This window comes from Eschscholzia californica, unplaced genomic scaffold (assembly GCF_041429995.1).
Source record: "Eschscholzia californica isolate CP2 unplaced genomic scaffold, dmEscCali1.0.p SCAF_4, whole genome shotgun sequence".
Classification (NCBI taxonomy): domain Eukaryota; kingdom Viridiplantae; phylum Streptophyta; class Magnoliopsida; order Ranunculales; family Papaveraceae; genus Eschscholzia; species Eschscholzia californica.
The window spans coordinates 13,971,488-13,993,983 of NW_028238461.1; the positions used below are offsets into that span (position 1 = coordinate 13,971,488).

A 22,496-nucleotide genomic window follows, 5' to 3' on the forward strand; every position below is an offset into this window, starting at 1 on the left:
AATGTTGAAGTAGAAAAGATTTCATTGATGAAATAAATATACAACAACTTCTCAAACTAATTTACCTCAACAAAATTTTCAATATCAAAACTGCAAAAATTCTCTAGAAAAACTCAAAATCTAAGTAAGAATTTGATGAACTATTTGAATCAATAGCTCCATTCTCATTTTGTGACCTTATTTTCTGATTAACAAAACTCAATTCAACTGGCTTCGGTATATCAGGAGGTTGAGTCCCACGTATAAGAGCCCAATTAACGTTCTCGAAAAAGGGATGTTGCTTGATCTCTGTAGCACCCCTTTTGTACCCTAATCTATGTTTTGGATCCTTAACAAGCAACCCCCTTATCAAATCTTTAGCAGCAAAACTGATAGAAGAACCCTCTGGAAACTTTAGCGGACAATTAACGACATTGAACAATGTTTCCCGATTTCCATTCCCTCTGAACGGTGTTCGTCCATGAAGTAACTCATAAAGAAATATACCAAATGTCCACCAATCTACAGCACTTCCGTGGCCATTTCCTCTGATTATCTCTGGAGCTAAATACTCGTGGGTACCTACAAACGAAGTCGATCTAGCATCGGTGGGCTCAGCTATAAGAATAGGAAGAGAATCCATATTATGAACCATGTTTGTTCCTTCTTTCTTTCCTTTCTTCGATTTTGATTGAAAAAACCGAGGAGTCAAACAGGAAGGTTGCAAACAAGAAGGTTGTACGCAAATTGGTAATTTGCAGGATGGATCGATACATGAAGGCGGCTGAATGCAGTAAGAAGATATCTTTTGAGATGATTCTGTTCCGGATTTTATGAGGGTTGGATTCACGTAACATCTGAGCGATAAATCAAAATCTGTAAGCATGATATGACCATCTTCTCTTACTAGAACATTTTCAGGCTTCAAGTCCCTATATACCACTCCCATCATATGTAAGTACTCAAGAGCAAGAAGCACTTCCGAAACATAAAACCTGCAAAATAAGAAATGGGATTAATTAGAATTTACGAGTTCATTCCATAATTGATTCGAGGGTAAAACATAGAAAATGCAAAGAGCGGGTAGGAAATTATCCTCATTGTTCTAGAACGACACAACCTTAATCACATTCGTCGAGTGATGATTGCACTCAAATGTCAAATGATAGGCATGAACAAAAACATTTGCAAGGCCCAATGGCTACTTTTTTGTAGTTATTGGAATCATAATAGAGTAGTTCAAGAAAACAAGGAAAAGTAAACTCATTATAGCTATAATCTTAAAACCATAATAGTTCAAGAACACTAGGCGAAATAAAACTCGGTGCATACTATCTTTAATCTCGAAATTTGAAGAACTCAATTGCTACTTGTTCTGTCAAATACAAGTAACGGTAAGAAGAACCATCCTTCCATGCACAAAGTAGCTGCAAGTAAGCAGATTCAACCAGAAGAAAGAGAAACAAGATAGGATATGAGATTGACTCTATTTGGCTAATTGGCTATACCCTTAAGGCACCTCGAAATAGAGACAATGTTTATGATCCTATAACAATGTTTTATACTCACATAGTCATTTATATTCTAAGTTCTTCCATAAGTTAATCAACTAAAGATATCAAATCCAATAAGAGATAAAAGTCGAAAACAATTTGAAGGGACTAACTGTGCGGCTTGCTCCGAAAAATGCTTCCCGGGTTGTCTTTGACGAAGAGTATGAAGATCTCCACCACTACAAAAGTCCATGAGCAAGCAAGAAAACTTCTGTGTCTCAATATGAGAATAAAGAGTGGGAAGAAATGGATGATCTAACAAACCTAAAATCTCTTTCTCTGTTTGAGCTCTTAATGATTTCTTCCTACCTTCTAATAACCCTTTATCCATAACTTTGATAGCAAAAAAACACCCCATTTCTCTTAACTCAGCTAAATAAACACTACCAATATCACCACAACCAAGCTTCTTCAAAAGCCTAAAATGACCTAACCCTAAAACCCCATCTTTAGATTTAACACATTGGATAGCATCCCATCTAAGATCATTACCTTTATGAGGTTTATTAGGGCTAAAATTTCTACCCTCATTACCATCAATACTACTACTACAATTACTAAGACAACTTAAACTAGTCTTTTCACTTTCAGGGCAATCTAAAAACTCCCCATTTTTCATAATACCCTCATCAACTTCAGACCCAATTTGTTTCCCAAAATAAAACCCAGAACCATCACTGGTTTTATTACTACTAATACTATTACTAGAAGTAGTACCAGTGAAAGTAGAACTACTATGACTGTTCTTAAAGCTAAGATCTTCAAAACAAGAACTAAGACTTGAAGATCTTAATGGTCCACTCTTACTAACTGAGATAGAATCTGCATCTTCAACAAAACCATTATCAACCATCTTCTAGTAGAGAAAAGTCTAACCCACAAAGTGTTTGATAAAATGTTTTAGAAAGAGAAGAGATGGGGAGGGAAAGTTTAAAAGAGGGTGGAAAGGGTAGTTGTCGAGGTGGTCAAAGGTAGGTAAGAGAGGGTCGGAGAAGGAAGAAGAAGAGTGGTCATATATCTGAAAGGTAGGGGAAAGGGGTTTATTTCTAGGTTAATTCCAATTTGGCCCTCAACTTATGACTAACTAGAAAGTTTGGCCTCCATGTTAATTATGGAGCATCTTGTATTCCTCTGACCAGAAAACAGACGCCAACGACGGTCGGGCGTCATCGAACACTGGTGTAAGAGAAGAAAAAAAGTTTCTTCCTCCCTTCTCGCACCCCCAACCGCCCCCCAGTCAATGTCGCCACCATCTCCAACTCTCTTTATCTCTTTATTTAACCGAAGCTTCAAGAAATAAAAAGATAGAGAACTGAAGATGATGCGACTACCGTGTCTTCGTTGGAGGAAGAAAGAGAAAAAAAATCTCAAATCAGTCGTCGACCATTAGCTAGCGACCGGTTCTTGGGGATGTAAAGATGAAAGTAACGAGAGGGTAATACTTTTGAAAACATAGGTAAAAAAGAAAAAATATATATATTGACTGTTAAGTTTGACTAACATTGGAGATTAAAATTGGAGTACTGCAGAACAGTCGTGGACCATTTTTCTAATTGGTCATAAATTGAGGGCCAAATAAAAAGGAACCCTTTATTATTTTGAAAAGTTGAAAAGAGGGGGGAGTTTGGTGCAAGAGAGAGAGCACAATTTTCGAGGAGCCAATGAGGGAGGGAGACCGGGTGGTGAAGGAGGAGGTGGTGGTATTTCCGTTGATGACTACGTTGGGTTGTCCCGAGGAAAATGGCAGCATGGAGACAAACAACGAGGAGCAGAGCTGGTCAGACCCTCTTTCTCTCTCTATAAGGCTACACTTATAGGGACATTACTTTTTGTAAAGGGACAACCTCAAAAAGTTTAGTAAGGTTGTGTTTGTTTTTTATATTTTTTTAGATTTCAAATCTGAATTGGGTTAAGTTCAAATTTGAGATGTTTGTTTTTTTTATTTACTACAAAATCTGAGTTCTTAAATAAATGAAGCAGATGTCTGAATAGGCTGAATAAAGGCCCATCCATTTCAGATTTTAAAACAAGTCTTGAAATTTGAACGAGGCCTAACATCAGAAAATATTCAAAAGAATAAAATACGCCAAGAAAATTCAGAACTTTTTCTATGATCAGTTCGATTGTCCATCTTCATTTGAAGAAACCTAGGGTTCTCTAAATTATAGGTTGAATAGATCATCTTCCGTGGTGATTGAACAGATCGTTTTGGTTCTTCACCTTCTTGTTCTTTTTATCTCTCTCGAAGGTATATAGTGTGAACCCTTGCTTTATCACCAAAAGTCTCTTACTACTGGGTTGATGTAGAAAGCTCTGGTTTTATATTTACCTTAAGCGAAATCGAAGAAGTTTAAGCCAAACAAATTCGTTCCTACGTCTTAACTCAAATATCTATTTCATCAATTCACTGATTCGTGATTAATGGAGATTTTTAATGTTGTTCGTGAACTTTTTGACAAAATGTTTGATAGAGATGTTTCTTCGACCATTTTAGATGGGTATGCTAAGTTTGGAAAAGTTTATTGTCTTGAGAGATTGGGGTTGCTCAACAACTGTTTTAGAGAGATTTAGGTTGCTCAAGAACTGTTTAAATCAATGTCCGAGAGAGAGAGAGAAATTGGTAGCTTGACAAAGGAACATAAATGAGAGGGTGCTTTCATTTATTTAAGGAAGGGTATTAGTGTAAAATTTCCATTATGATATTACAATTCAGTTCGAAAAACACACATTAAGGTGGTGTTTGTTTTTTTCTTTTTTCATATCTGAAATCTGAATTGGAGCCCAATTCAGATTTTAGATGTTTGTTTTTTTAATTTTACAAAATCTAAAAATTTGGCTGATTTGATCTAAGGTCTGAATTGGCTGAAAAAGAGCCCACATATTTCAGACTTCAAAACAAGTCTGAAATGGGCTCCCACCATCTGAAAACATCCAAATGACATATATACCCCCACAAATTTTTAAAAAATACTTCCATATCCCATGTTGTCTCTGTTACCTTACCACCACAACCACCACCATTAACAACAACAACCACCACTACGACCACCAAGGCACCAACCACGCTCTCTTCAACTCGAAAATTTCACTGTGTAGTGCATAAAGAGGAGAAAAAAATATGATCTTTCACGAAATAAGAGAATAATTACATGGAACTTTCAAGATCATATCGAAAAGGTTGGAATGGTTACTTTCGAAGCATTCTCTCTCATCCTCGTTCTTCACTTTCTCTACTTTGGTAGCTTCGAAAGGACGACTGCAAGTTTGAAATCTGTTGGGGTGTTGAAGAGAGAATAAATGTTGTTAGGGTTTGAGAAAGTGTATTTAGTGCTTGGCTCTACTGTTGGAGGTTAGAGAAAAATGGTGGCTGCTAGGGTTTGAGAAGGCAATGATATGATGTTAGAGACAAATGGTGGCTGCTAGAGTTTGATAAAGAAATGATATGGAGTTAGAGAAAAATGGTGGCTGTTAGGGTTTGAGTTTGTGAGAGTGGTTGCTGTGTCTGAATTTGGGAGAGAGATGTTGAGAAAAATAGCCACTCCTTATAGGTGATCAGTCTACTTAGAGTTTTTCTCTAATGCGGAAAACCAGGATCTTGGATGAAATGGTGAATAAATCGAACATAACCACGAAGCAAATAAAGAATAATGACACACAAGATTTATAGAGGTTCGGAGCAAGTCCTATGTCCTCTTTAGCCGCACCAAGCAAATCCACTATGAATATGAGGTTACAACTTACCTGAGTTACCGTACACAAAGTCTAGTGCACTCCCCGGTTACAAATCTCACTACAACTCTCACCCTCACACACTTATACAACTCTCTGTTGATCTCAAACTCTCTTTCACTCTCTCACTTATACAAAGGAGAATTCACTTGAGATTGGATGCAGAACTTGTGAATGGGTATGGCTATTTATAGCCTTCATTCACCACCCGTAAGATCAACCAACCATAAATGCTTGCCCCATTTTTTCTCCACCCATTAATGCCAAGGTGCAACTTTTCTTCCTTAAGACCAGGAAGGATGGGAAGGCAAAATAGGGTGGCAGTAGCTTACTAGCCTTTTGGACTTTTAGTCCAAACTATTAACTCATATTTGACCCCACCATATAACAATCTCCCACTTGGGGTCAAATAAACCCGTGACCTGGAGTTGTAGAATATTCACCTTCATCTTTCAACCTGGATTGGTGCTAACACAACCTTCTTGATGCGGCAATCCGTCTCTCTTAGACCGAGAGACCTACTGAAGCCTTGCAGAGCTTCAGCTTCTCAATTGTGACCCCCTTGGTAAACATGTCTGCTGGATTCTTCGAACCAAGAATCTTTTCCAGTAGTAGCTCACCATCTTCCAGAAGCGACCGAATGAAATGGTATCGAATATCTATATGCTTTGTCCTTGCATGATAGGCTGAGTTCTTGGCAAGATGAATAACACTCTGACTATCACTGTACAAAATACTATTCTTCTTCTCGTGCCCCAACTCTGCTAATAAACCTTTCAACCATATCATCTCCTTGCTTGCTTCTGTCACCGCTACATACTCTGCTTCTGTTGTTGACAATGTCACCAGCTTCTGTAACCGTGAGTTCCAAATCACTGCAGTCGATCCTAAGGTATAAACATACCCTGTCGTACTTCGCCTTTTATCAAGGTCACCTGCGAAGTCTGCATCTACATATCCATTTAAAACAGAATTTCCCCGTCCATAGCATAAAGGTACATTGGTGGAACCTCTCAAGTACCTGAGAATCCACTTCACCGCTTCCCAGTGCTGCTTACCAGGATTGCTAGAATACCTGCTCACTACTCCCACTGCATGGGCAATATCTGGTCTTGTGCACACCATAGCGTACATAAGACTCCCAATGGCTGATGCATATGGCACACCTGCCATAAATTCTTTTTCCACATCTGTCACAGGACTCTGCAACTTGGAAAGCTTGAAATGACTTCCAAGTGGCATACTAACTGGTTTGGCACCCACCATATTGAACCTTTTCAGAACCCGTTCAATATATTCAGCTTGACTAAGCATAAGTGTACCTTTAGACTTGTCCCTGCTGATTCTCATGCCAAGAATTTGTCGAGCTTCACCAAGATCTTTCATGGCAAATTCACCTGCCAACTGATCCTTCAAGTTCTTGATTTCCTGTAGAGATGTTCCAGCCACTAACATATCATCAACATACAGTAACAAAATAATGTAACCAGAATCAAACCTTCGAACATAGCAACAATGATCTGCGTTACATCTTGAGTAGTTATTCCCGAGCATGAAGTTATCGAACTTCTTGTACCATTGTCTCGGGCCCTGTTTCAAACCATACAAGCTCTTTTGAAGCTTGCATACCATCTCCTCCTTCCCTTCTATAACGAATCCAGCTGGCTGCTTCATGTAAATTTCTTCATCAAGGTCTCCATGAAGAAATGCTGTCTTTACATCTAGCTGTTCAAGGAAGAGATTTTCTGAAGCCACTAGACCGAGTACCACTCTGATTGTTGTCATCTTCACAACTGGGGAGAATATTTCATTGTAGTCGATACCTGGTTTCTGCTGAAACCCCTTCACTACTAATCTCGCTTTGTAGCGAATGTCACCATTTGCTTCAGACTTTCTCCGATAAACCCACTTGTTCTCCAATGTGTTCTTACCTCTTGGTAATTTTGCCAACACCCATGTGTTGTTCTGCACAAGTGAATCCATCTCGTCTTTCATGGCAAACTCCCACTTGCTTGAGTCCTCGTCCTGTAGTGCTTCATCAAAATGTTCTGGCTCACCATCATCTGTCAGTAACAAATGATCCATCACATTAGCATATTTTGGATTCGGCTTTGGTACACGTGATGATCTCCTTGGGACGAACACCGTAGATGTCTCGGTCTGAACACCTGACTGGTCCTGTGGAGTTGGGGAAGAAACTCCCACTGCTTGTGGAGTGTCTCCCTGTTGCATCTGAGATTCCTCTTCACCTGGAGTCTCTGCTTCTTCCACCACTCTACTTGTCATCCCTGTAGTATCACCCATGTCAACATATTTTTCTTTGTCGACTTGAGTAATTGATCCTTTACCTATGACCTGTGTTGCATCTTTGTCCTTGTATAATACATCTTCATTAAAGGTTACATCCCTGCTCCGGATTGCCTTGTGACTTTCATAGTCCCACAATTTATATCCAAATGCATCACCTCCATAACCAATGAAAATGCATTTCTTTGCCTGTGGCCCTATCTTTTTCCTTTCTGTAGGATTAAGATGAACATAAGCAACACATCCGAAAACTTTCAGATAAGAGAGGTTTACCTTCTTGCCGGTCCAAACCTCTTATGGAATCCTCATATCTAATGGACTGCTGGGTGTCCGATTGATTAAATAAGCAGCCGTTTCTAAAGCTTGTGCCCAAAAAGCTTCAGGCAACCCGCATTGCAGTCTCATGCACCTTGCTCGTGCATTTAGTGTCCAATTCATACGCTCAGCTACTCCATTCTCCTGTGGTGTCCCTGGGAGCGTCCTCTCCATACGTATCCCATTAGTAGCACAGAGCTGTAGGAATTCCTTCCTGTCATACTCACCACCATTATCTGACCTTATACATTTTAGCTTCAGACCAGTTTGTGTTTCAACCAATGCCTTCCATTTCTGAAATGGATCAAACACATCAGATTTATGTTTCAGAAAATAAATCCATACCTTTCTCGAGTGGTCATCGATGAAGGTAACAAAGTATTGAGCACCACCATGAGAAGGGACATCAGCTGGTCCCCATACATCTGTATGAACCAAGTCCAACTTTTCTTTTCTTAAGCTTCTGCCGCCTCTGTTGAAACTCACCCGCTTTTGCTTTCCCAGAACACATTCTTCACAAAAGCCCATTTCTACAGATTTTACCTCCGGCAAATGACCCGCCGAATGCAGAATCTTCATGTTCTTCTCACTCATATGTCCCAACCTTTTGTGCCATAGTCTGACATCTTCAACACTGCTAGCCACTGCTAGAGTAGGTCTTTCTGAAGCTCGGTAGAGAGTACCATTTCGAAGTCCTCGAGCTAATACCATAGCTCCTTTGGTCACTTTCCAATTTGTTTTAGAAAAGTGAACCTCACAGTCGTCGTCACAAACTTGGCCCACAGAAACCAAGTTCCTCGTCAAATTTGGAACATGTCGCACATCTTTCAGCTTCCACGTCGAACCATTGACTTTCACGTTCACATCACCTACACCGATGATATCACATGCTTCACCATCACCAAGGAAGACTTGGCCAAAGTTCCCTTCCTTGTAAGAGGTCATGATCCCCTTATTTCCTGTAGCATGGAAAGAAGCTCCTGAGTCTACTATCCAAGACTCGTTCATACCGTCCTCGGAGAATAATAGGAAACTCTCGGTGATCACATTGTTGTCATTAACAATGAAGACTGCATCGTCCTCTGTAGCTGCAACTACATGGACCTCTTGATCACCCCTGTTTCCCGTATTGTTAGCACCCTTTCTTTCTGGACAGTCTTTCTTCATGTGCCCTTCTTTATTACATGTCCAACACACACCTCTAGGTCTAGATTTTGATCTCCCCCTAGATTTACCTCTAAATTTACCTTTAGATTTATCTGAATTTTTATTAAAATTCCTGCCTCTTTCATATTGCATGCTTAAGACGGATCCTGAAGAAGAGCTAGAAGCGGTGTAGCCTCGTTCTAGTCTCCTCTCTTCTTCACCAAGTATCATGGCCGTTACATTTTCCAGCATTAGTTTTTCACTACCCGCCGAGTTGCTTATAGACGTCACAGCCGTATCCCAACTCGACGGTAATGATGATAACAACCTTAATGCTTTAACTTCATCCGAAAATGTAATGTCAACCTTAGAAAGTTGGGAGATAATTGATTTAAACTTTCCAAGGTGAGCAGATACTGTCTCGCCTTCATTCATTTTTAAATTAAATAATTGTTCACACAACATAATTTTACCTGAGGCTGACGACTTCTGATAGAGTCTCTCCAAAGTGTCCATTAAGTCCTTTGTTTAGATATTTCTTCGACATTGTTGTAAACTTCCTCCGTAAGACACCTACGGATCACGCCAACACACTTGCGGTCAAGAATAGCCCATTCTTCATCATCGAGTTTACCCTTCTTATCCACTCCATGTAATGGAGCATGAAGATCTCTCTCATATAAATAATCCTCCATCTGTGATTTCCAATATGAGAAATTTTTACCGTTGAAAACCCGAACCCTTGCAACGTTATCTGATTTATCATCCATAGTTCCAACACCGATATAAACACTATTCACGGCGAAAACACTATTCACGCCAGAAAACACTATTCACGTCAAAAAACACTATTCACGTCAAAAACACTATTCACGTGAATAGTAACTCCGTCCACCGACAACAGAAAAAATTCAGCAATTCCTAACCCGGAAAGCTCTGATACCAGTTGTTGAGAAAAATAGCCACTCCTTATAGGTGATCAGTCTACTTAGAGTTTTTCTCTAATGCGGAAAACCAGGATCTTGGATGAAATGGTGAATAAATCGAACATAACCACGAAGCAAATAAAGAATAATGACACACAAGATTTATAGAGGTTCGGAGCAAGTCCTACGTCCTCTTTAGCCGCACCAAGCAAATCCACTATGAATATGAGGTTACAACTTACCCGAGTTACCGTACACAAAGTCTAGTGCACTCCCCGGTTACAAATCTCACTACAACTCTCACCCTCACACACTTATACAACTCTCTGTTGATCTCAAACTCTCTTTCACTCTCTCACTTATACAAAGGAGAATTCACTTGAGATTGGATGCAGAACTTGTGAATGGGTATGGCTATTTATAGCCTTCATTCACCACCCGTAAGATCAACCAACCATAAATGCTTGCCCCATTTTTTCTCCACCCATTAATGCCAAGGTGCAACTTTTCTTCCTTAAGACCAGGAAGGATGGGAAGGCAAAATAGGGTGGCAGTAGCTTACTAGCCTTTTGGACTTTTAGTCCAAACTATTAACTCATATTTGACCCCACCATATAACAAGAGATGGTTGTTTAGGGTTAGGGTATAAATTTATATAGTATTATGGGTAAGGGTATAAAAGTAAAACTTGAAATTCAGACCTATGAATTCAGATGGAAAAAACAAACCCTTCATTGCACTATTTCCAGATTCAGTATTTTCAGATCCAGTAATTTCAGATTCAGTTTTTCAGATCCAGACTTCATAAAAAAAAACACCTAAATTTATTAAAGAACTCACTCAGTTCAAATTCAGCCACAAAAAAAACACAATCTAAGTATTTGTATATCATTCCCCTATATGATGTTGATAGAGAGACATCTTCATCTTCTTTACCATCACCACCATCATTTCTTAAATATCTTCCTTGTGTTCCCCTCATCGTGTTTTGACGTCTTATGCTTTAGTTGTGTTACCGATATTGTGTCAGATTTTCACACTCCAGCTCAAATCTATCGGTTGTTAAGTTTCTAACAAATGCTCCAAAACTCCACCTTAAAGACCTTAGTTTGAGCATGAACTCATTACGCTTCCACTCTATCAAGCGATGTGAGATTATTACAGTTGTCTTCTCTCTCACAGTTGTCGTGGGAGAAGAGATGAGAAAAAAAAACTAACGTATATTAAAGTTCAAGATTTTATGAAAAAAAAACTGAATTAATTTTGCACCCATAAATGTCCAATACAGGTCCCTAAGAAGAAGAAGAACTATATCGAGTGAGAGAGTGAAGTTGAGGAGAGAAAGGGATGAAGTGGATATATAAATGAAAACCTTACTCTCTCCGTCCCATTTTGTTTTACCTTTCAAAGAATTCAACTTTTTCAAGGGAACTCAGTTATTGTAGACAACTAAAATTATTTTCCATAACTACCCATATTTAATTTAGAGTCTTTTATTAAATACAATATTTGTAGAAGTGCAACCAATTAGAACTTTTTATCGATGTTAAAAATAAATGGTACCTTTGAAAATGTCATTATTTTAGTAATTAAATAAATGACATATAAAGAGAAAATTGACAAATATTCGAAGACATCTACATATAAGATAACGCCCAACAAAATAGGACAGAGTAATTGTAAAAAAACCATTAGGGCAGGGCATAACTGTCATACACTTATGAGAGTCAAAATTATTACTTGATTGCAGATTAGAGATCAAAACATAATATAACATGATCATATTTCCGACATCTATCCTGGTTGAATTTCGACCGAGATATGTAGTCGAGTTGAACTCGAGCAGACGAAATTCTGTAACAATACTGGTGGGGCATCATAGTATGAGGGTTGAAACCGAACTAATCTAATGATATTAGGTGTTCAAAATAATATTTAAAGTTGTATGGTTGATGTCCCTCTAAAATGGTGCTCCTATATAGAAGGTTTGTTTCCCTATAGATGCCGCCTGCCCTCCTCTCTGTACCTCGGAAGTTAAAAACGAGAAAACGACAAAGTTGTTTCGGAGTTTCCAAACTAATATTTAAACCCAATCAGAATATCTGATTAAAAATACCGTTATTTTCTTTTTGTTCTCTTCATTGGCTCATTGCTCAATAGCAAAAAGCTTTTGATCACTCAAATCACTCTAATGTCTCAAATATTCGAGTTTAGCCTAGTAATTTATAGATTATCGATGTTTTGTTAATTTCTTTTAGATAATACGTTAATTAGAGTGAGTTTCAAATAAAATGAAGTTTTTCATCCACCTGAATGAAAAGAGAAGTTTTCAATTGTAAAGACTGAATTCTTTTGTGACACCACCCGATTGTTAATGCATATACATTCATCTAGAGATGACATATCCAACATTCTCATGATTATATTAGGATTTTCGTATCTAATCTTATGTTCTTAGACTAACAAATGACTTAAATTACCTTTCAAAGTTGAATTTATTCCAATTTCCACATGTGACTATCAATCACAACAACAAACATAATACAAAAGTTAAGGAATTTTTGGCGATAAAAGGTTAATGTTGATGAGATCTAGGGGAACCTAAGGAAGATTTGCAATTTGTAGCTAAAAATGATTAATGTCCCTAATGTTTTGATGTGTATATCCTCAACCATTTTCAAGAAAGAAAAAGTGTTATGGGACTAAAGAACATTGGTCATTGAATCAAGAGAAAGAAAAGTTTCTTGGTCTATAAAAGAATGTCACTTTGACAGAGAAAGGTAATCTCCCTTGCTTGATTTCTTTATATATATAATATATATATTTGAATAAACCTGTCAAAAAGTAAAAGAAAAAGATGAGATTCTTAAAAAAAAAAAGTCACTTGGAACACCTTGGTAAAGTAGACAGGTCTTTACTTGTTACATGCTTAACAAAAGGAGATACAAAAGAAAAGCTTTTGCTATTAGCCAACTTTTGGTCAAGAAGTTGCTTGGAAACAACAAAAATTGCTTTTGGTGTTTAGTGATTTAAACAATTAACCTAATAATTTTCTACTTCTTGCCTTCTTTGTTATTTGTATACTAATTCTTTGTTACTATTGGTCTCTTCATAGGTACCTAAAATAGAGTTCCAGTTTGATCAAATGCATATGTACTATGTAGGGATTGAGTGTAATCAAATGCATTTGTAATTCGGCAACGACAACGTTAGGACAATCACCAGTATAACATTGGTTGTCAATGCGGATTGTCATTTGTATTATTATCATAAAGGACGATAGAGAGAAATGCAGACAACTTATCGCAAGTCTAGTACAATTGTCCATTAATTTGTGACCGCTTGCCTATTCTCCTTCACTTTACCAATTCACAAGCTCCAATGACAACCCATGTAGACAACAAGGTGATTTGAATAAAAACTAAAATTTGAAAGGATAATTGCCAACTAAACATTACATGAAATTTGAAGTAATTTTTGTACTAATTGGTTCAATAATCTTACTTGTACTACAAGCATGCAGCAAATAGGAGCTGTCTATTAGCTAAGACAAAATCAAAATTAAATACACTTGTGCTAGATTTCAAGGTTCCAATTCTCTTATTTGTGGTTTTCATGATATTCTCATTAAGAAAAAGAAATCCATCAATTTACACATACCATGGTCCATTTGTGTGATATTGGTAGTTCTTTTCTTCGACTTTACCAATTCATGGCAGGGTGAACATCGGTTAGGTAACCGACTTTTTGAACCTATTTGTAGTCTGATCTAAAGAGTTCGGTTATTGTGAATCTCAATCCGGACCAATCCGTTCATGGTTTATCAACATTCGACGAAGATAAAACAAAGACGATGAATAATTGAATCTCAACCATTCATGATGCCCAATCATATATGTAAGAGGCAGTTTCTAAAACTCTTGAAGAGGCGGTTTATTGGCACCATATAGGTGGTTTCTAAATTTTGGCACCAAAGTAATTTAGAAACCAAAGTTCCTTTTTATGGGGCTTGATATCCTATATAAATAGGGGTCTTGAGTCTTTGTAACACACACCAACACAAGCAACAACAACTCTTCTTTAGAGAGCTAGAGAGAGAGCAAGAGTGAGAGAAATTTTTCATAGTTTTGAGCGGTGTTAAATTTCTCGGTCGTCGAAGATCTAGTATAGAAGGTTAATTTCTATACGGTACCATCTTGGGACGAACTTGCGGGTTGTGTTAGTCGTCTTCATCTATCCTTCAATAAAGATTTCTTGTTCGCCCGAGGACGTAGGCTTTAAAGCCGAACCTCGTTAAATTCTGTTCGCATATTTGATTTTGACTTAGCTTTTCGATTAATCTTCATAATCAGATCAATTTCTAGGATAGGTTCGATAGCTTCCGCGACTTTCAGTTATAACTTTTTTTAGCAAGAACAAAATTTCGAATTTTCGATTTTAAAATTTACTACAATTATACCTAGAACCAGCTGAAAATTAGTATTGTCTTACACACCATTAAGTGTACATGTACGTAATTAATCAGACATAATTTGTCAACATTCCGAGAAGATAAAAAGACGACAAACAATTGAATCTCAACCATCAATAATTTTCAATTATATATTCTTATATATATAATATACAAAAGCTAATAATAAATAGTTTCGGTTATCGTCAAGTAAATCCATGGACCGAATCAAACCTCTCGGTTTTAACCTTTTAGTATCCAAACCAATCCGCATAATTATTGAATTCGTCCTCAAACCGCCTGTCTCGATCAGATTGGTTTGGCCGATTCGGATACTAAATGTACACCCTTAAGTCATGTTGCCATGAAAACACATTTAGACAACTCCATGATTGAATAAGAAATTAAAATTTAAAATGTAACTTTCCAACTAAATATTACACTTTATCTCAACAAAAAAAAAAAACTAAATATTACACTTTCAAATAAATTTACAAAATATTACACGAAATCTAAAGTAGTTTTGTATTAATTGTTTTAATAACTTGTACTATAATTGGTCTATAAGATCATCTCCAATGAGACACTCAAACTCTAAAATTTAGAAGGCCACTTAGGATCTTTAGAGATTTTGTCAAAAAATCTTTTCGACACTATAATTACCACTCCATGATGATGTGAAGACATTTAATATAGAAACTCTCAAGAGAGACACTCTTAAGGTGCTTCCTTTAGACTCTCTAAGTGTCACTCTAAAATTTTAGCCAATAGAACCCTTATTTTTTAACTACTTTTTCTCTATTGAATTTAAGAGGGACATTTGTATTAAGTAGAGGGGTTTTGGAGATCTCCATTAGAGAATTTTTTTTTGGAGTGTCTCTATATTGACACTTAGAAAAGAAAATCTTAATTGACACTTGACAACTAGGAGTTCTTGAGTGTTTATTAGAGTGTCCTATTGAAGATGCTTTAATGATGCAACAAATAGGAGCTGTCTATTGATTAAGACAAATCAAAATAACACTAGAATCACGTTTGCTAAGACTTGGAAGGTCCAATTCTCTTGTATTTTTGGTTTTCATGATATTCTCCTTAAGAAATATGAATTTGACTACTTACACATATAATCACTAGTTCATAAACTGCATTACAAGTTGATATATCGCATTTTAGTCGTTTAAATTAAAAATAACGCTAAAGTTACATAGTGTAACACCGTTTAATCAACTATTTATAAGCTTCAGCTCTTTATGACATTTTTGTAAATTATCTATCATAGGAAAAGGACGAAATAACCCTTATTAAAAACCAAATGCAAAGTAGTGTAAACCAGTTTGCAAAGCTCTGCAAACCAGATTGCAAAGCTCTGCAAAGTTTGTGCAAAATTTTGCTAAGTCATTGTAATGCAAACTAGATTGCAAAGCAATGCAAACTAGATTGCAAAGCAATGCAAACGGAATGCAAAGCTCTGCCAACCAGATACTAGGGGTGAACATCGGTTGGATAACCGACTTTTACGGGCAATCCAAAGTCCAAACCGAAGGGTTCGGTTTTTTCAAATCTAAATCCGAACCAATCCATTCATGGTTTGGTTCGGTTACCGATCCGAACTATGCATGAACGGTTTGGATCGGTTGGATAATCGAACCACCTGTAATATTTTACCATATATAAAATTTCGCACTTTCGACTTAAAAACGTGGAACTAACTTAACTATTGAATTAAGCTACAACTCTCCACGCCATTTACTTCTGTTACACATGCATTAAGCTACGATATTAACAAACATGGAACTAACTTAACTATTAAATCTCAACCGTTCATCATTCCTATCATTTATATTTATACATATAATATATAAAAAATAACAATAAATGGTTTGGTTCGGTTTGTTCGGTTATCCGTCAACCAAATCCATAAACCGATCCAAACCACTCGGTTTTGCCATTTTAACATCCGAACCAATCCGGAATACTATTGGATCGGTATCCAAACCGTTGAAATCTGTTTGGATCGGTCGGTTTGGATACTAAATGAACACCCCTACCAGATACAATGGTGGAACTAATAAAATCGAACAAATTTAAATACACCAACTTTGATGAAATCTCATGTACAAGGGTCCAATTGTCTCAGTCACTGTAGGATGAGAAGTTTGATTTAGACTGATATGGCCAGGTAGATTTGGAGCTGTACCAATAGCCCTGGCATTATAATGAGTACAGTTGTTTGGCATCTGGTCTTATTATGTCATATGACTAAACACAAGGATTAATTAGTCTATTAGATAAAGTTGTTTAATAGTTAATACATAGAATGATGGAATTTGGCAAATAAAACTATTAGAACAATACATGACCATAACTGTCTTCATGTTATCTTTTCACTTTTTTTTTGGGTTCTCTTAAAATTTTGGATAATCTAATTATTTCAGTAGTTGGTCCGTTATAATTTGACAAAAACGATCAGGATATTGGGAGTTAAAAACTGTTAGGCGAATATCATCTTTTAGTACTGTAAAATTTTGACAAAAATATAAGATAAAGACTAAGTAATGTAAAACAGAACGAGGGCAACTACATTTGAATATCAAATTTTACGGGAAAAAATTAATTTCAGAAGATTTCTGAGAATTTTTACAACGTTAAAATTTGAGCCATAACACCACTAGTGGAGAAATATACATGTAAAACTAACGGAAGCAACCAAAATGTGTTGGCCCAGGTATCTATCAAAAGCTGAAAGCATCACAATAATAACGTTAATATTGCAACTCACAAGTGATTATAGAAACGTCAAATCCGCATAGTAAAAATCATTAGAAAAGTAACGTAAGTGAGAACAGCCCCTACATAAATATGAATAAAAGCAAAAGTGATGCAAAATTACTTACACAAGCATAACTGAAAGCCATTTGAAAAATCTTCTGATAAAAATATCATAATTAGTTTTAAAAATGTCACTAACTCGAGACAATAAAACCATCACCTAAAACTTGTATTTGGCCAACGAGTAGTTGTTTCTCACTCACATTCCAAAATGGTGAACAAGTTCTGATCGAAATCACAAAATATTATAATTTACTTTTTATAATTTAATTTTACGGCGAATATTTTTTTATTCTTTGAAATATTCAAGGCCAATATAAAAAAGAGAAGAAAATAATTGAAATAACATGGGGAGGTAAGTTGGGGCCCATATAGAGGTAGGAGTGGATGAACCTGTTTTCTTCTCTTATTCTCACCCATCTTTTTTATGTGGACAGCACACATGTTAAGATTTCTCACTGTCTATGCAGGCATCTCAATGAGCATTAAAAAAAAAAAAATTCTTCTTCATTTTCAAAATTTTAGTATAAAAATATAATAACCTATTTTGTTTTAATCGAAATTTATACATTTAAACTATCAACAAAGTTATTAAAGTTTAACAAAAAAAACAAAGTTATTAAATGTGATTCTTGTTGTTGGTTGTCACCAGGGATGGGTAAGAATTTTTTATGTTCAATATTTGGTACTGGAGCTCGAGAGTCTGTAGACATCTGAAACCTAGAGTCTGATACTCACCAATGAAATTTAAGTGCGAGTAAGAACCTTTAAACGTTAGTAATGTTCGTCTAGCTCAGATTTGTATTTACAATTTGATAATATTGGTATGTCGTAACATATGCCATGTGTGTTTGAGTCTCATTTTAACAATTCGAAAGTATCAACCAGTCTTAAAGTCCATGTGATAGTGTATGGAGTGGAATGACATTGGGTGGAATTGTCCTTTAAAGTGGTGTTTGGAGGAATAAATAAAAAATCATATTACTCTTATGAATGGGATTGCTCCCAAACTTAAGAGGGTGGGGGAGTGAATCAAAAATCATATCACTCTTACTAATAGGATTGCTCCCAAACTTAAGAGAGCGGGCGGACGGATATGGGATCTCTTTTCTTTTGGAATCATCAATCAAATAATTTACAGACAAAACCAATCTCTATCCATCATATATCCGACTAGACTAGACAATAACGTGTTACTAGGAAACACGTTATAGGACTGCTATCCCGGTAATTGCATTCTTTTTCCGGAGCAAGAGGTTATAGTTTTTTAAGAAAATCAATAAAAAAACGAATTTAATTAATTTAATTTTAGAAATATATTTTTAAATGGTTGGTTATTTTAATTATTAAATCAACTTTTTTTCTTTCAACTTTTAAAATTTGAACTTGTTAACTTTTAAAAGTTTCATTTTGATTGAGACTTGACATTGAGCAAGCAACGGCATCAAGTTGATCAGCTAAATTTTGACCTAATTTTTGGGGCTAGGGTTTCGAAAAGAATCCAATCGAAATTTCATAATTTGAACTTCAATCTTCAATCCGTGAAGTATATTTCTGGTTATTGTTCATCTGAAATTCATAAAGATTGGTCCTTTTTAGGGTTTTCTTCTTTATCCTTTGGGGGAGATGAAGAAAGCGAATGATAAATTCGTTTCATTGAGTAGACAAAGATCAATTCAGATTTTGGTTTCGGTAGGGTTTATGTATTTGCTTTTCATGACCTTAGAAGTTCCATTTGTGTTTAAAAGTGGGTTTTCTAATTTACCCACTGAGAATTTGAATGGATTTTTCAATGACGCGTTGAATCTTCCATTAAAGCTTGACAGTGAAGAAGAATTGGAAAAGAAAGAATCCCCAATTCGACCTAAAGATGTTTCTTTTAGGGTTTCACAGAGTTCCTTTCAATCATCATCAGCATCATCATTATCAATTGAGCAACAAGTTCCTAAAAGAAAGATGAGAGAATTCAAAAGCATATCAGGTTTGATCTTTCATGAAACTTCATTTAATATCAGTAATAGTAAAGATGGGTTTTCCGAGCTTCAGAAATCAGCAAAACATGCATTTGAAGTAGGAAAGAAATTCTGGCAAGAAGTTGAATTAGGGCAAATTCATCTTAATGGGAAGAACAATTCAGATTTGAATCGATCTGAATCTTGCCCACATTCAATTTCGCTTTCTGGGAATGAATTTGGGAAAAATGGCAAAATTATGATTCTTCCTTGTGGGTTGACATTGGGATCTCATATTACTCTTGTGGGTAGACCTAATTCTGCTCATGCTGAAAATGATCCAAAAATTACTCTTGTGAAAGATGGGTCTGATGCTGTTATGGTTTCACAGTTCATGATGGAATTACAAGGTCTGAAAATTGTTGATGGTGAAGATCCACCAAGGATTTTGCATTTTAACCCTAGATTGAAAGGGGATTGGAGTGGGAAACCTGTGATTGAACAAAATACTTGTTATAGGATGCAGTGGGGTTCTTCTCTTAGGTGTGAAGGTTGGAAATCGAAGGCTGATGAAGAAACTGGTATAATAGTTTACCTTCCCCTCCTCTCTATTTGTTCACTCTTTATTGCTGCTTTATTTGTTAATACTAGGTTTCCTCCGCGCTCTAAGGGCGCGGTAGATCCCTTTTGGGTAACTTTGTTATTAGTACATAATGTGCTAGATACGTGATCGTCACGGTCGACCACGTCTTAGTGGTGCGTGTATGTCAAAAACATATAAGGTCTTATCAGTTTTCATATTAACTAAAATGTGGCATCCTTCAACATAAAAAAAAGAAAAAACTAAAATGTGGCAGTAGTTATCTATAGTTGATGTTCTAATTATAATTATAGTATCTTTTTTGTTTGAATCAATCTGAATCGAGGATGAGATAGAACATGTAACCTTAATTTTGCTACTTTTCCTCTCATTTGTACCCACATTTAGTCAGTACAAGGTATTTTACTCTTCGAGTAATTGTTTCGACTGTGTAGTTGATGGACAGGTAAAGTGCGAGAAGTGGATCCGGGATGATGATAACCGGTCCGAGGAGTCAAAAACGAAATGGTGGTTAAATCGGCTTATAGGTCGAACAAAAAAGGTTACTATTGATTGGGCATACCCTTTTGTAGAGAAAAAATTGTTTGTTCTTACCCTTAGTGCTGGTTTGGAAGGTTATCATGTAAACGTTGATGGCAGACATGTTACGTCTTTTCCTTATCGGACTGTAAGTACCTCATGGTTACCTCGTTTGACATTGTTCCTTTTTGAAGATAAAATTTGTTCTCAATATTGTTGATAACGTTGACAGGGATTTGTTCTCGAGGATGCAACTGGACTATCTCTGAATGGGGATTTGGAAATCCATTCCATATTTGCAGCTTCGTTACCAACATCACATCCAAGTTTTGAACCACAGAGAATTCTCGAGATGTCGACTAACTGGCAAGCTCCACCTATTCCTGATGGACCAGTGGAACTATTCATTGGTATCCTTTCTGCTGGCAATCATTTCGCTGAGAGAATGGCTGTGAGGAAATCTTGGATGCAATCTAAACTGATCAAATCGTCCAATGTGGTTGCTCGGTTCTTCGTAGCACTGGTAAGGGCGGAGAAAAGAACACATTTATCTTTTACTGCATGACATTATTTATCTAAGTGAACCTGGAGATACTTTCTTAGTTATGGATTTTCAAATCTCCAATTTTCGTTTTTATTTTCTCGACAGAATGGAAGAAAGGAAGTGAATGTGGAGCTAAAGAAAGAAGCCGAATTCTTTGGTGATATTGTTATAGTCCCATTCATGGATAGTTATGACCTTGTTGTTTTGAAGACAGTTGCTATCTGTGAATACGGGGTGAGTCTCGAGTGATAGAAATGATTAATGGTAAATGCTTTCACGATTTCATAAGAATTTGCTTCATTTCTAATGCCTTCTCTTCATTCACAGGTACGTGTAGTTTCTGCCAAGTACATTATGAAGTGTGACGATGATACATTCGTCAGAGTGGATGCTGTGATCAAGGAAGCAAAGAAAGTCCCTGCAGATAAGAGCCTTTATGTCGGGAACATGAATTACTTTCACAGGCCTCTACGTGAGGGTAAATGGGCAGTAACATATGAGGTATGGTTGACTAAGTAGCTATTCGGCAAAATTCCAGAGGTTTTACTTGTTGATTTAATGTAGATAATCATATGATAGATTGACAATTCAATGTTGGCTGACCAAGTACACACTTGTTTCTTTTTCATGGGGTGGTCTCAGGAATGGCCAGAAGAAGAATATCCAGCATATGCAAATGGACCAGGATACATTGTTTCATCTGATATTGCACAATTCATCGTATCTGATTTTGAGAAACACAAGTTAAGAGTAAGTTATATCAACTCCTATTCTCTACTCCATCAAAAAAAAAACTCCTATTCTCTACTCTTGTTCATTATCCGTGTACACAATTTTTCCCTATGTGTCTCTCCTATTTCACCGGCCCGTCAGCTCCACACGGAGATGATCCACGACTTCGTTTTTTTAAGTATACCATTCATGAAATGGACTCGGCGATGGATTTGAAGATCAAACCCTGTTTAGAAATAAGTAAACATTGCCATATGAGTGTTTTGAATATTAACCATGTGAGTCTGTATTTCAGTGTAATCATAGTGTCAAAAATAAGTTTTCTAATTAGATTCTCTGTCTAATTTCATAAAGATGGTATGGCGACGATTAATCGACTAAAATCACTGAATTCTGCAGTTATTCAAGATGGAAGATGTTAGTATGGGAATGTGGGTAGAGCAATTCAACAACAAAACTCAAGTCGAATATCGACATAGCTTGAAGTTCTGCCAGTTTGGGTGCATCGAGGATTATCTAACGGCACATTATCAATCTCCAAGGCAGATGATATGCATGTGGGAGAAACTACAGAAGAAGGGTAAACCACAATGCTGCAACATGAGATGACGACGAAGACGATGATGACAAGTTGACAACTGAGTACTTGAAGAATACCTATGGATGACATAAAGAAGCCCACGAAGAAAACGAAGATAAGATTCACTAACAAAAAATGGAGTTTTCTAAAGTCTTTGCTTCTTATCATGTATATATATTCTTAGAGTACAATTGTGATGAGATTTTTCTTTTTCATATATGTTACCTCTTAGCAATTCATATTTTATTCATTATTTTATGTTTCTCTATCTTCTATACCTTATGAATTTTATGGACACCTGCTTATTACGGGTTTTTGGTCCGGCCATTGGGAT

At 36.5% G+C, this 22,496-nt stretch overlaps 2 protein-coding genes across 2 annotated transcripts; one reads left to right on the plus strand and one right to left on the minus strand.

The window, feature by feature from the left end:
• Nucleotides 1-4: 4 nt before the first annotated feature.
• Nucleotides 5-2,799, minus strand: LOC147542946 (Protein kinase superfamily protein). The gene is made up of 2 exons (XM_086634247.1): nt 1,646-2,799; nt 5-974 (listed from the first exon to the last, which is right to left on the minus strand). Exons 1-2 carry the CDS (start codon nt 2,383-2,385, stop codon nt 104-106), a joined length of 1,611 nt encoding a protein of 536 aa, XP_086490373.1. The 5' UTR covers nt 2,386-2,799; the 3' UTR covers nt 5-103.
• Nucleotides 2,800-18,250: 15,451 nt separating this feature from the next.
• On the plus strand, nt 18,251-22,430 carry LOC147542947 (hydroxyproline O-galactosyltransferase GALT6-like). Its single transcript, XM_086673742.1, has 7 exons — nt 18,251-19,767; nt 20,222-20,454; nt 20,539-20,829; nt 20,956-21,084; nt 21,178-21,351; nt 21,493-21,600; nt 21,982-22,430. Exons 1-7 carry the CDS (start codon nt 18,861-18,863, stop codon nt 22,189-22,191), a joined length of 2,052 nt encoding a protein of 683 aa, XP_086529868.1. The 5' UTR covers nt 18,251-18,860; the 3' UTR covers nt 22,192-22,430.
• Nucleotides 22,431-22,496: the final 66 nt, after the last annotated feature.

Excerpts from the sequence above, each read along its gene's own strand:
- LOC147542946 (XM_086634247.1), bottom strand. The coding sequence starts at position 2,385 with ATGGTTGATAATGGTTTTGTTGAAGATGCAGATTCTATCTCAGTTAGT. Across the intron at positions 975-1,645 it reads TTTTCGGAGCAAGCCGCACA|GTTTTATGTTTCGGAAGTGC; the intron begins GTTAGTCCCTTC and ends CTTATTTTGCAG.
- LOC147542947 (XM_086673742.1), top strand. The coding sequence starts at position 18,861 with ATGAAGAAAGCGAATGATAAATTCGTTTCATTGAGTAGACAAAGATCA. Across the intron at positions 19,768-20,221 it reads GAAGGCTGATGAAGAAACTG|TTGATGGACAGGTAAAGTGC; the intron begins GTATAATAGTTT and ends TCGACTGTGTAG. Across the intron at positions 21,352-21,492 it reads AATGGGCAGTAACATATGAG|GAATGGCCAGAAGAAGAATA; the intron begins GTATGGTTGACT and ends GGGTGGTCTCAG.